The following is a 14,762-nucleotide window of genomic DNA, read 5'->3' on the forward strand; positions in this document are numbered from 1 at the left end:
GACATTTGCGCCGGCTGCAAGGTGACTGGCGTCCCCATGAACTGCGAGGCTACGGACGGAGGAGATGGGAGGCCCACGGCATTGCCAGCTTTGTCGTCGCCCTGGGTTACGATACCCTAAAGAAACCCACTGCCTTCACCCGCGTGTCGGATTTCGAGGCCTGTATCCTGGAAACCAGGGATGCGGGTGGCGCTGTGGGTTAAACCAGTGTTTCCCAACCTTTTTTGGGCAAAGGCACACTTGTTTGATGAAAAAAATCTCGAGGCACACCACCATTACAGCCCCGTGACGTCAGCGCGCAGCGTCACGCCGGGAGGGACGCACGAAAGTGTAAGTTTCAATTTTTTTCCCTCCCCCTTGCCGGGGAACCTCCAAGCTTTGGGGGTGGGGGGGGGAGGAGGCAGCAAAGCGAGGCAGGAAGGAGAGCGCGGCTTGGCTGGGTGAGCTTTGGCAGGGGCAGGGAATGAGAGCCGCGAGGCGGGTGCTGCGGACGGAGGCGCTGCCCGCCGAGCTCGCAGGCAGCCAGGCAGGCAGACGGCGAGATCCCCGCGCTGGGCGGCCTCTCCTCGCCGCCCCGCCTCTCGCCGCCCGACTCGCCCGCCTCCCTCCAGGCAACATCTCGCGGCACACCAGGCAACATCTCGCGGCACACTAGTGTGCCGCGGAACAGTGGTTGGGAAACACTGGGTTAAACCACAGAGGCTAGGACTTGCCAATCAGAAGGTCGGCGGTTCGAATCCCGCGATGGGGTGAGCTCCCGTTGCTCGGTCCCTGCTCCTGCCAACCTAGCAGTTCGAAAGCACATCAAAGTGCAAGTAGATAAATAGGTACCGCTCCGGAGGGAAGTGTTTCCCAGTGTTTCCCAGAAGCAGCTTAGTCATGCTGGCCACATGACCCGGAAGCTGTATGCCGGCTCCGTTGGCCAATAAAGCGAGATGAGCGCCGCAACCCCAGAGTCGGCCGCGACTGGACCTAATGGTCAGGGGTCCCTTTACCTTTTTATCCTGGAAACCAGATGGCTAACTCTCCACGATGACCTGACCTGCCTTTTGCGGGACCTCCTCCTTCTTTTCCCTGATCAGGGGAGTTTTTTAATGTGTGACATTTTAATGTATTTTTAATCTTTGTTAGAAGCCGCCCAGAGTGACTGGGGAAACCCAGCCAGATGGGCGGGGTACAAATAATAAATTACTACTATTATTTGCTAGGGCCCCTCTTAGTCCCAGAATAAAGCAGCTGAGAAAGAAGAAATGACGCCACCCCAAGCCGCAGCAGCGATGCCCTGCGTGCCCAAGGCTTGTGAGAGTTGGTTGCCGACAGCAGCCATACAAAACCAAACAACTGGATGCTTTGCCGAATTCTAGAAATCTGCCTGGACACCATTTTTAACACTGAAAAAGAGGATGTGACCTTGGGGGCCAGTCACTGTCTCTCAGCCTTACCTACCTCACAGGGTTGTTGTGGGGATACGATGGGGGAGAGAAGTAGATTTGCTGTCTTAACTCTTTGGAGGAAGAGATGAAGATAAATGGGGTGGATGGGTAGGTAGGTAGGTAAGAAGACAGGTAGATTCCCCTTCCCTTTCAAATAACTCAGTGACACTCTCAGGATACAGTCATGGCGGCTCATGGGACCCTCAGGATCAGCCAGCTCGGCAGCATATTGTACTAAGTCCCAAAGTGCACTTGGAGCAGCCATGAACTCAGCCAGGTGGCAGTTGACTCCAAAGCCAACTGAAGGCGTTCTGGAATTTCCCTGTCCATGCATGGCCCCCATTGTGAGTTCACCAGCCCAAGGTTCTCCAGAACTCCCATTGGCCGATCTTCTGGAGTAGACAAAGATTTCCTGGGCCCCTAAGGCAGTGGCATAGAGAGCCCTAGTGGCTGGCATCTGCCTGCCACCTCCCCCTCAGCTGGCCTCCAGCAGAAGGGTGCCTGGGAGGGATGCAGCAGCTCAGGTGCCCTGCAGGCCCTGCGCTGGCTGAAAAAGCAGCGTGGGGGGCAGCGCCCGAGCCACTGTGTCCCTCCCAGGCGCCCTCCAACTCACAACGGGGCAGGGTGCCTTGATGTACCACCACCCCACCCCCAAAGAAAAAAATGCCCAGGGCAATGCCCTCCCCCATTCTAGGCCCCTGGGTAGGTAGGAAGACAAGTAGTTAGTTTCTTTTTACCTTCTAAAGAATTTCATGCTTCTGCCTTCCAGCCCCTGGCTGCACCAGTCCTTCATTTCATTCAGGTAATGGAGGGCAAAAAAACCCCAAAAGGCAGGTGGCACAGATGCTACTTAGCACAGCCATTATGATGGAGAAAGGTGCCACCCTGATGCCTTCCTCAGAGACACTGCGTGGTTCACAGACCTCAGGATTGTGTGCTGCTGGAGCTGTGTCCCTCCCATGTTGCCTGCAAAGAAGCGTGGGGCTTGTGCCCAAGCTGCTGCATCCCTCCCAGGCACCCTCCACCCAGAGGGCAGCTGAGGGGGAGGCAGCAGGCGGATGCCAGCCTCGCACTGCTTTTTCTGGCAGCGCAGGACCTGTAAGGCACCCAAGCCACCTGCAGGGCACAGCTAGCCTCAGTGACACTATGGATGGGGCATGCTGGCAAGTCTGGGAATATCCCCCCCACCCAGTTTAGGATATTCCACCATTCTTTAGCAGAGTTTCTTTTAGCAATGTTTCTTTTCTTTTAGGAATTTGTTCAATACAAGTACTGTATATATCAAACAAAGCTTTAATAATAAAGAAAATTGTAACATAACATACCGTCTGAGAGAAACTAAAACAGGATCATGAGGCAAGAATGACAGTTGGCCTGTCCATTTGAACTTAACCGAACATCCGAAAGGAGGGGCCGATTCCAGAGCACAACACATAAGCCCTGCCCACCTGATGCCAGACATCCTAATAAATGTCACAAATGTTACAATCTCTTCACTGTGCGTAATTTGAATTAATAAAATTTAGTTTAGCACATAACTTCTCAAAACTTTCTTTCATTTCAATAAAGGCTTTGCTAAAATATCAGCTGTCATTTCCATTGTTGGACGATACTGCATTTCAATAAACCCATTCTGGCTCAAATCTCTTGTATAACATTTTAGGTCTATGTGCTTAGTACGTGCATTTACCTTCTCTGACTGCACCAATTTCAGACAACCCTGATTGTCTTCCATAACCTTAATGAGCTTAGAATCTGGCATTCTGAGATCCTCTAAATTAAAAAAATGGGTAGGCAAACTAAGGCCTGGGGATCGGATCCGGCCCGCGGACGGTCCGGGAATCAGCATGTTTTTACATGAGTAGAATATGTCCTTTTATTTAAAATGATCTCTGGGTTATTTGTGGGGCAAAAGAATTCGTTCATTTTCCTCCCAAAAATATAGTCCGCCCCCCCCACAGGCTCTGAAGGACAGTGGATCGGTCCCTGCTCTAAGCCATTGTGCTTCTTCACACGTTTCTGAAGCAGAAAAATACTCTGCTGTCATATGACTTCCACACAAACAAATGGGAACAAATGCACAGTAAAACTCACAATCTAACCTTTGCATAATCTTGGGCCAGCAAATTTGTATGAATGCTCAATAAGCTCATCTAGAGGCGGCCTTTGTAGCTTTTTCATTCTGCACTGGATTACTTATGCATGAATGGAGCACATGAAATGCACACTATGTGAGGTGGCTTGAAAGTAACTGCCAAATAAGGTGTTCTGTATACCTGAATGGATACTCAAAGTTAGCATAAGAAACTTAGATGAATGCTATCTTGTGGCACACGTGCAATTTTGATATAATGAAGTGTTTCAGAAGTGAGTTTTAAGTAGCAGATCTTGCAGCAGGTTGAATAGCATCTGCTAATCAGAAAAAGCTCAACACAGAGATGCAGCAAACGTGAATAAATGTAACCAGTCTCAATCACAGAGTTGATTAAAATGTTGACATGTGCTGTACCAAAAGATTATATTACATTTTTTAAAGGATTCCACATCCCACAACGTGCCTACAAAGCCATACTTTTTATTCCAGATTTACGACATGCATGATGTTAGTCCACAGTGTAATCCAATTCTTTAAAAAGCACACAGGAAGGTGCCTTATAAGATGCTCAGGCTATTTGTCTACTTAGCCTACCACAATCTGCCCAGTGTTGTCTGCTTAGCCTTCCCCAATCTAGGTTCCTCCAGATGCTATGCACACAGATGTGCTGTCTGAGGCTGATGGGAGTTGTAGACCCAGGCTGGCCTTCACTTGGGTCCAAAAGAAGTTTCACTTTACTGTATAGCCCCTCTTTCAAAAGACACGCTGTTGGTTTGCTTTTGGGATTAGAGGTAGACATGCTATTAATTTGAGCTGACCCCATTTTACAACCAGTGCTAGTAACATTCACATTGCAGAACGGGACATTCTGGTATATCTGCTCTTGCAAATTAAATGAAAGAATAAATTTCGGCCAATAAACACAAATCTGACAAACTGAAAGCTGATGCCACAATTTATTGACTAATAGTATTTAAGGTGTTCACTTGTTTTTTTTATTGAGGCTGAAGTTTTAAACGTATTATTAGAGAGTAAGGCCATTTGAACATACAAGGGACTTGCATCAAAGTAAACCTTAAGAGGCGCATACCTTATGAGATGGTTGTTAAGTAGGAAGGAAGCATTCTCAACTGATTAAGAAACCATAGAGGAACAAGTAAAAGGACGCGTATGTCTAGCTGGGTCTTATCATAAACGTCATATGATCCTAACAGAAAAGCAAAGGAATATAGTTGATATGACAATAATCATTAAAAATTATAAATATAATTAAAATTTCTAGAAGGTTTTATGTGTACTGTATTTTGCAGCGGAATGTGGGGGCCATACGTTTATTGCACCACGACTTCTGGAACTTCCACGCGGCCGCGAATGCATAATCAATCGCGGGGGTTTTGTTTTTGCGATGCTCAGGCTCTAACCCAGGACTAGAATCCGGAGCAGCAGCGCGCACTTGCCAGTGCGACTGCGGAGGAGGCGTCCGAATGCCTCCCACGCCTCCGGAACAAACCGGGGCGCGCGGCTTCTTCTTCGCCAGACCTCTTTTTCTTACTTGTGCACAAGTAGTGGCCGCAGAGGGTCACTGCGCGCTTCGCCTTTGCGCGGACGCTGCTTTCCTCCTACTGAGACCCACCTCCTGGTGGGCTCCGGGCTCCGACGCCAAAGGGCGCAGGATTCCAGCTGCTGCAGTGCCGGGGATGCTGAATCGCAGCTAAGTAAGAAGCAGCTAAGTAAGAGACGGGGAGGGTTGCCGGTGCGCCCCGGAGCGATGGCGCAGGGCGGCGGGGAGTGGCAGAGCTTGGAGACGCTCCTGCGAAGCAGCCTGCGCGTCCTGCGTAGCAAGTGTGAGCAGCAGCAGCAGCCGGGGAGGCTCCCGGAGAGCGACGATCGCGCTGGGGAAGAGGAGGAGGAGGAGGAGGAGGAGAAGCAGACGCCGCCGCCGCCCAGCGCCTTGGAGGCCCTGCCGGTAAGCGCGCCGTCGCCCCCGAGCCCGGCTGGCTCATCCCAGCGAGGCGAACGTCCGCCGCTTCCAGCAGTGTTGCCGAAAGTTCTCCGATGGAACTTCCTGTTCGCTCGGCTTCGCATTGGTCCCTTCACGGCCCCGCCCCTTCGACGCCAGGCATTTGCACTCTTTATTTTATTTTATTTTAATATATTGCTGTGCGCCACCCCCATTCCAGGGGTTCCAGGCACTTACCCATGGTCCGTGTTTCCTTTTGGCAATGAGGCACAGTTAAAACTCTGGTGTCTTTATGACATCTAATTTATTAACTCATATATACAACCTGAGTATATGATGGAGGGGTTCACAGCATTAACACCCCAAAAGGGGTCTTGTTTCTCCCATAGCTGCAGCCTTGGATTCCAGCAGAAATCAGGCATGGCTTTTTTTTTCCAGCTGACAGCTTTTCCCTCTAGGTCACATCACAGCAGAAGGTGCTCTAAGACTCAGACTTTTGTCTTTCTAACTATCTGAGAGCTGGAGGAGGGGCACAGAGCCCCCTCTCCTTTATCTCTTGATGGCTCATCCCCTTTCCTTTTTCCTTCTTAATGGCCCATCACTCAGGCAATTTCCTGGCTTGATGAGCTTTTAACCCTTGCTGGATTCAGGGCACCTAGTTTTAACACCACAAACCTTGATTAAATTCTAGCACTTGCTGGATCCAAGGATTGAAGAGGTCTAGCACCCACAAACTCATAACACTAAGTTTATTAATTTTTAAGAATACCACCTGCAAAAAGTCAACAAGATGCACAAATTGATTGGATGAAAACAAAAATATATATGTGACTCCGTCAAGCTGTTTGGGACAAGGCTCCAGGCCATTGCTGGAGCATCTCATAGAAGCATAGAATGGTAAATTTGGAAGGGACTTCCCAAGGTCATTCTCATATATATATGATAGGGGCTATTGTTATGTTTTTATGCTTCCTAAATGATACATTCATAAATATTTAAACTTTTTCCCACCAGATAGATTTGAAGTTATACATTATGTCCTTCCTCACACCCCAAGATCTGAGTAATTTGGGAAGCACCAATCGCTACTGGAGTCTAACAATCCAGGACCCCTTACTATGGCGTTATTTTCTCATCCGCGATCTTCCTTCCTGTCATTCTATTGATTGGGAGTCAGTCCCTGATGCAAACATATTTAATAAATCCTTTTTTGAGCTTCATAATAGTGCCTCAAGTGACTACATGGCTGCGTAAGTATCCTCTAAAATTCCATATAGGTAACGCACATCTTTATAGGCATATGAAGTTTTGTTCTGTATGTCTCCTAATCTTTTTAACCAAAAACGTAACAGATTTAAAATAGCATAAATTGATGAACAGCTATAAACATTCAGTAATACTAAAACCTGATTCTACAATTACTCCTCTTTTTGTAAACATTATATATCATGGGATATAAATAATACACTTGCCACTAATATATCATTAAATTTTATGCCACCCCAGAATTACCTTTGTGTGTTAGCAGATTGCCATCGACAGTTAGTGTATGCCATCGTAGAATCATATTACAGTGGTACCTCAGGTTACAGACGCATCAGGTTACAGACTCCGCTAACCCAGAAATAGTACCTCGGGTTAAGAACTTTGCTTCAGGATGAGAACAGAAATTGTGTGGCGGCAGTGGGAGGCCCCAAAGTGGTGCCTCAGGTTAAGAACAGTTTCAGGTTAAGAACAGACCTCCAGAACAAATTAAGTTCTTAACCCAAGGTACCACTGTACCTCCATTGTTTACAACACAGCTTTTGCTTAAGGGTTCTTTGTTGCTTCCCTCTTGACCATAGATGGCGATGTTTTGATGGCATAAGGATCCACGCTCAGAGAACTGAGTTTGCTATTAGCATATATCCAAAGTGTTGGTTTTAGGCAATGCTTTTTTTTCTAGGAAAAATAGGTGCTGGTACTCACCATGAAATTGTTAACAGTAAGTGTCACAGTAAGTTTGAGTACTTTCAAAGCTAACAAATGTGCAGCTCACTCTTCCTTGGAAAGCTCTGAGCAGCTTCCTTTGGGCTTAACAGCACTGAGCATTTTTTTTTGTTATTTGTGAGATCTTTCAGCTCATGCTGAAAAACTTGTCTTACTCCTTTTAAGGTTTTACAATCAGTTTTCATTATTATGGTGTGTTGTTGTTTTTTCTGGGCATACACACACACACACACACACACACATTCTATATACACACAGGTACAAAAAGTGTTGCTCCTGGCGTAAAAGATGTCCAAAACCCAGCCAACCCACTTCCGGATCTGTCACTTCCATGTTACAGTCGCTGATCACACAGACAGAGCCTCGCTTTGCAATGTTTGGACCTGTGTTGGAAGAGCTGGACAACTCTTTGTTGTACAGAATGGCGGTGTGTCCGGATATTTGGCCGCTGGCTGGTTTTCCTTCTGGACAATTGCATGGTAACATGATTTCTTTATCTTAAGCAGGCAAACAGAAAGGGCAATGGTGAACATTTGAAGCCTCCTTATTCTGAGTGGAACATTTTCTAACCGAGCTACAGAACATAGTTTAACTGGAGGCAGAGTAGGGCCAGCCCTAAGAGTTTGGAAAGAGAAGAACTGCCCTGGAAACAGAATTGACCTGCACCTCCATGGACAGCTGTGAGTCCAAAATGACTCCCAGGCTGCACACCTGCTCCTTCAGGGGCACAGTTGCCCCATTCAGGACCAGGGAGTCCCCCCCACCTGCCTGCCCCCTGTCCCCCCAAAACAGTATTTCTGTCTTGTCAGGATTCAACCTCAATCTGTTAGTTGCCATTTATAATCTTCTAAGAACTTAGAAGGATGTAGGACGCGGGTGGCGCTGTGGTCTAAACCACTGAGCCAAGGCTTGCCGATCGGAAGGTCAGTGGTTCGAATCCCCGCGACCGGGTTAGCTCCCGTTGCTCGGTCCCAGTTCCTGCCAACCTAGCAGTTCGAAAGCATGTCAAAGTGCAAGTAGATAAATAGGTACCGCTCCAGCGGGAAGGTAAACAGTGTTTGCATGCACTGCTCTGGTTTCGCCAGAAGAGGCTTAGTCATGTTGGCCACATGACCTGGAAAACTTCGGACAAAACGTCGACTCCCTCGGCCAGTAAAGCGAGATGAGCGCCGCAACCCCAGAGTCATTCGCAACTACACTTAACTGTCAGAGGTCCTTTACCTTTTTAAGAACTTATCAGTTTTAAACAGGCCTCAAATTCTTCTTCTTTCTTTGTCTCAAACAGGGATAGAATTAGGAGTCACATATCATTTGAATGGCCAGAAATTCAATATTACACTGTGTACAGAAGCCATGTAAGTGTTATCTGAGGTTTTGCTTTTTTCTTGCTTGCTTCCCCACCCCTTCAAGTAACAGTATTCCAACAGTGATAGGATTGTCCCAAAATAAGAAAATTCTAGATCTCCATCATCATAGAACCCCATATGGGAATTTTCTAAGAGTAATAGGATTGTCTGAAGAGGAGAGCAAGCCCTTTTCAAGAAGTGCTCATTCTGTGCACGTTTCTTTCAAGGAAACCTTTGGCCACAGTCTGGGACATGGCCCCATTAGCTCAGTTCACTCAGGAATTGGGGGACTTAGATTACTAGGAGCCAGAGTAGACCTGTGAATTGTTCATTTGCATGAACTGCCTGGCCTAGATGTGTACAAAAGACCACACTGTTCTTTCTTAAGGCACTAGTCCTCAACACCTTCAGTTCTGCATAGTTTCTCCCTTCCTTACTGCACAGTATCTGAAAAACAACAACAACTGGTTTCTCTCCTCTCTTTCCAGTGAGGAAAGTCTCAGAGAAAAGGAAGAGAACACCAGTCCCGTCAACAAAGTGTTCTGTGCGGAGTCCGGTGTTGATGGGAAAATGCATTACAGTCTGAACAAGCATTTAAAAAACGTGTGCAGACTAATGGATGGGTTCATCTATCTTGCATATGCTGACACTCATGAAGGTAAGGACCTTTGCGCCATATGGGTCAAAAAGCAATAATTATGTGGCTATACAACCCAGTAGGGTCTAAGAATGGGGGATCTGTTGTATTTTCTATTGTTTGCTGTGTGCACGTGCTTTATACCAACAAAAACCTTTTAAAAATTAAAATAAATAAATGTAAGGGCTTTTGAATGATGCCAACATAGCTTTTAGCGTACAGCTGGCAGAGGGTGGCAAATCCTTTATCTCCCTCACTCTCTTTTTGCAGGACACAACCGTCAACTTGAATTTGACTGGCTGGCAGCGATGCTTGACCCAGTCCTTGGCCGTACAGATAGGCCTCTGCTTGTCCTGTCCTGCGTTTCCTGTGCTGAGATCGAAAGAATTCCTTGTGTTTACATGGCGCATCAGCTGCAGCTGAACCTGCTTGGCACGCGGCCATGGATGGTAGCATTTTCATTTGTTTCATTTGTTTAAGTATCTGGGATCATGAAACTGATTGACAACAGGCTCTAGAAGCACCATTCCACATCGTGTAATTGAGGCTGCCATCCTATTCTCAGTTTTATGGGAGTAATGCCTGTTAAACCAACGGGACTGCCTTCTGAATATACATGCATAGAATTTCACTGTAGGTTACAGAACTGGCCTATACCTTTGATGCCTTTTTCTTTTTTTAAGGGTTGGTCAAATTCATTGAGATTGTGTCTATAGCAGCCCACAGGCCAGATTTGGCCCACAAGGCCATTTTCCCTACACTGTGCTCACTTGCCCTCACCTGACGCCATCAGGAACAGATAGAGATGCAGCTACTAGCATGCAATTGGGAGCCGTAAGGTGCACCACCATTGCCAAGAGAAAGCAGGCCTCCAACACTTACTAAATCAGCAGTGTGAACCCGTTCATCCCACAGGAAATTCGCTCATAGAGGCAATGCCTGCCGAAAACAGGCCTTCATCTCTTTCCCAATCAAGCCGAAGCCTCAAGTGCTTTTATTTTGTGAAAGATACTAACATTTGCTTATTCCTGCATTTCACAGGTTCAGGACACTGAAACTTCCACCTTGGATGGACTGGTAGATGGAATTCAGTGGCTACTGGAACAAATCAAATGTAAAAATGCCCAGTAACCAGTCTTGTTTACATTCATTCACACATACATTACTGCATGCCCACTTGTGACAGGGAGAATGTCACTATGTCCTTGGGTATGAATAGGTGGATAAATTTCTCCCTGGCACACGTGTGTCCGCAGTTTCTCCCACTGATGTTTGTCTACTCTGATAAGTTACCACTTGGTAAATGAGTGCTCAGACCTAATACTCAGGCATAACAATCCCCCACTACAACAACTCTATCGAATTGGGATTCAACTTCACTTTACTGGCCCCCATACAGTCCACCATGGCTTCCAGGTCCAACACCTTCGCAGGTGGAAAAGCACACCCAGTTCAGATGGAATGGGAAAACAGAGCCGTGTGTCATCAACATACTGATAATATACTGATAATATTTTTTATAACAGGCGGCCCTGTTTAGGGAAGTTTTTAATGTCTGATGCTGTATTGTTTTTAATATTTGGTTGGAAGCCACCCAGAGTGGCTGGGGAAACCCAGCCAGATGGGCGGGGTATAAATAATAAATTTTATTATTATTACACTAAAAGGTAAAGGTACCCCTGCCCGTACAGGCCAGTAGTGTCCGACTCTAGGGTTGCATGCTCATCTCGCTCTAGAGGCCGTGAGCCGTCGCCGTCTGAAGACACTTCCGGGTCACGTGGCCAGCGTGACGAAGCTGCATCTGGCGAGCCGGCACCAGCGCAGCACACGGAAACGCCGTTTACCTTCCCGCTATAAAGCGGTACCTATTTATCTACTTGCACTTAAGAGTGCTTTCGAACTGCTATGTGGGCAGGAGCTGGGACCGAACGACGGGAGCTCACCCCGCCGCGGGGATTCGAACCGCCGACCATACGATCGGCAAGTCCTAGGCACTGAGGTTTTACCCACAGCACCACCTGCACCCCATTATTACACTATGCTGTTTCAAAATTCATAAACAGAAGACATGCAATATGTGCATGGAGTCACAAACGAATAAGAATCAAATAAATGTTCAATGAACATGAATGGTAGGAGTGGTAAGTCACTGTCAAAAGATTACTGAAATGGAGGCAGAATGCCACAGCCAATATCCTACAAACGTGAGATGATGGGTGCTCCAAATGTCTCAATAGGGTGCTCCAAGCACAGCAGCAGACAGTATAGTTCTTCCAGGATAATGAACTGTTTCAATTATAACAGCTAACAATAATATGAAATGAAAACCATTACATTCAAATACAGTCCGTGAAAGAAATGACAGGCCTGCATGTTAACCAACCAATAATAAATACATACCAAATTAATAGTCCCCAAAGGTACATCAGATGGCCATGGATCAGCTATCACTAAAAAGTGTAGTAAACTGATAATGAAACAGACTGAAGAGAGTCTTGATCAGCTGTTTTCTCCAGGGGCACCTACAAGTCAGCTCCGGACTCTCCTGCCTGTGTCTAGTTGAGGTCTATGTTTAGCCCTAGTCTTTATGACAAGCCCTCTAGATGTACCTCAATCCAACCGGCTTAATCATTCACACATAGCAGCTCCTTTGCCAGTCGAGCTCTTGATTGATGTCAGGAGAACAAGGCTGGGAACATACCTGTTGAAGGCTTTAGAACTGGTGAAGGTTTTGTGACTGCAGTTATAGTACTGCAATGTGTTCAGCAAATCTAGAGTTTGTTGCAGAGATTGCTGTATTGAGCAGGGCAGGACTGGATCAAGGCGTTTTTCCGCCTGAAGCACTTTCCTGCCTTTTCCTGAGAATCCTTAAGGACAGTATCACCATGCAGCTTATATATAGAGTGTAACACGTACAGTGTGTTACATGAACAGAGTAGAAATAATCCTTTGAATATTGTATTACAGTCCAGAAAATCCTGTTCTTGAAGGTTTTATCAGACATGAATTGGCATGTTGGTTGTCAGCTGCTAAGAGGATTCTGGTTATAACAGTGCTACTGTCTTAGCTTCAATCTCATCATCTTGTTATGTACTCTTCATGTACATAATAGTAAAGAAACCAGGGATGATCGGATATGGCTGTTGTCACAGATCACCTGTGACTAGGACTGCAAGAAGCAGAGTGCAGTGGTACCTTGGTTTAAGAACAGCTTAATTTATGAGCAACTTGGATTAAGAACGCTGCAAACCCAGAAGTAGGTGTTTTGGTTTGCGAACTTTGCCTTGGAAGAAGAACATGTTTCGCTTCCTGTTGAGTGTGTTCCATTTGTAAATTAAGTCCCCGCTGCTATAGGAAAGCACACCTTGGTTTAAGAACGCTTTGGTTTAAGAATGGACTTCTGGAACGGATTAAGTTCGTAAAACAAGGTACCACTGTAGTTATACCGTATTTTTTGCACCATAACACTCACTTTTTTCCTCCTAGAAAGTAAGGGGAAATGTCTGTGCGTGTTATGGAGGGAATGCCTATGGGTGGCATGCCTACGGGTTTTCCTCCTCTAAAAACTACGTGCTTGTTATGGTCGGGTGTGTGTTATAGAGCGAAAAATGCGGTATTTATATCCTGGCTGTCGTCCAAGGAGCATAAGGCTGTACACATAGTTATCTCCCCTTTCCTTTATCTTCACAACAACCTTGTGAGGTAAGTTGTGCTGAGAGATGGCGTCTGACCCATGATCACCCAATTAAGATCACAGCTAAATGGAGTTGTGAATGTGAATCTCCCGTAACCCAGCACTAACCAAGTGAAAGGCTGTCTTGGACAATGCAATGCAAAATATATGCAAAATGACAGACAAATTCATGCAACTGGGCACAAAAACATCTTCCATTGTTTTCAGAACGTGCAGCTAGTAGGGTAGCCTATATAATGAATTTAATTTGTTATTTCCCCCATTCTATTGACTTTTGTGCATATTCTTTTGCTGGAAGGCTGCATCACAAAACTGGGATCAATAAGAGTTTCAAAGGATAGCTGTGTTCCAGTTCAAGAAGTGCAGATCAGGTAGCTTCTTATTAAAAAAACCAAACAAAATCAATTTACTCCTCCTGCTCTTACTTGGAATCCCTTTTGAGCCATGATTCTCCATGGGTGACCTTGTGTAACTAATGATTTAGTTGCCTAAGCAACCAAATTGGGTGGTGGTAGTTAAAAAAAATGAATTGAACATACACTGCAATTCATCCTTGCAACATGGCAGGGAAAGAAAAGTAGGAATAAAAATAAAATGTGTGCTCCATCCGAGGAGATGAATTCGGGAAAGTTCTCATGACTATTCATTCCTTTAACACCGTGTTTTCCTTGGATCGTTTCCAATATTGCTATGACCAAGTTAGTGTTCTAGTGGTTTTGATTAAGGTTTAAGAAAATTAAGACTAGTGTCTGTAATGATTAACTTCTAACAGGTTTAACTTAGTTCCTTCCATCACATTAACTCTGGCAAATTACCCCTGTTCAGCATAAGAAGTTCCAAACTCCAGCTACTGTTCCCTGCAAAATGTATGATTTTTGGTTTGTTTTTGCTGGCCAGTGTTACAATAAAACTCAAAATGGTAGTGGAAAATCCACGTCAAACATACTGTACATTCTGGAATGGCAAGGATGGGAGTATGTGTGTTCAGTACAGTATGCACTTAATTTTTAAAATGCAAGTACAGTATGATATCTACATCTAATTTAATTTGCAGCTATATGTAGAAAAATAAAATTAGAAAAATTGATTAATTTGTTCATTATATATATCCCAATTCTTTTTATAACATTATATATTCATTCTCCATCTCTTTAATTCCTATTTTTCTTCCAATGTATTGCATCCCTTGATCTCCACTGCCAGCAAACATTAAGAACATAGACGGGTAGATTGGGTATTTCCACGGATAATAAAAAAAAACCTAGGAAGAAGTTCAAAAATGTTAGAATATAGGATCAAATTTAAAAACAATATCAGTCTACGAAAGCTGGTCAGACTGCTGAGCAGCACAGAATCAGATGTGTGAGTGGATAACTATGCAGTCAGCTATAAGGAAGATTTTAAATTGATAACCAGGTCCACTGTGTAACAGGCTCAAGGTTCTTATCCTACATTAGCTGGTTGTAATCACAGACTCATAGGACCCTGAGGATTATCCAGTCTAACCCGCTGCAATGCAGGAATATGCAGCTATCCGTTATGGGCATCAAACCTGCAACCTTGGTGTTACCAGCACCACGCTCTAACCAAGTGAGCTATCCGCAGCTT

The 14,762-nt window shown here is 45.5% G+C and overlaps 1 protein-coding gene across 2 annotated transcripts; it reads left to right on the forward strand.

Moving 5' to 3' along the window:
• The first annotated feature begins 5,294 nt into the window (after positions 1-5,294).
• LOC308597274 (F-box only protein 4-like) lies at positions 5,295-10,701 on the forward strand. Of its 2 annotated transcripts, none has more exons than XM_081213107.1 (7): positions 5,295-5,494; positions 6,503-6,738; positions 7,736-7,956; positions 8,763-8,832; positions 9,312-9,481; positions 9,731-9,909; positions 10,502-10,701. In XM_081213107.1, the coding sequence occupies exons 1-7, from the start codon at positions 5,297-5,299 to the stop codon at positions 10,589-10,591; spliced, it is 1,164 nt and encodes a 387-aa protein (XP_081069233.1). In that variant the 5' UTR covers positions 5,295-5,296; the 3' UTR covers positions 10,592-10,701. The 2 variants fall into 2 exon arrangements, with proteins under 2 accessions (XP_081069233.1, XP_081069234.1); XM_081213108.1 differs by lacking the exon at positions 5,295-5,494 and adding an exon at positions 5,701-5,730.
• Positions 10,702-14,762: the final 4,061 nt, after the last annotated feature.

Source organism: Podarcis bocagei (assembly GCF_964188305.1).
Source record: "Podarcis bocagei genome assembly, chromosome: 11".
Taxonomy (NCBI): Eukaryota; Metazoa; Chordata; class Lepidosauria; order Squamata; family Lacertidae; genus Podarcis; species Podarcis bocagei.

What these genes read in the sequence shown, in the direction of transcription:
- LOC308597274 (XM_081213107.1), top strand. Translation starts at nt 5,297, where the DNA reads ATGGCGCAGGGCGGCGGGGAGTGGCAGAGCTTGGAGACGCTCCTGCGA. An exon ending in TCAAGTGACTACATGGCTGC is followed by an intron (nt 6,739 to 7,735) that starts GTAAGTATCCTC and finishes ATATACACACAG; the next exon opens with GTACAAAAAGTGTTGCTCCT. An exon ending in ACACTGTGTACAGAAGCCAT is followed by an intron (nt 8,833 to 9,311) that starts GTAAGTGTTATC and finishes CTCTCTTTCCAG; the next exon opens with TGAGGAAAGTCTCAGAGAAA.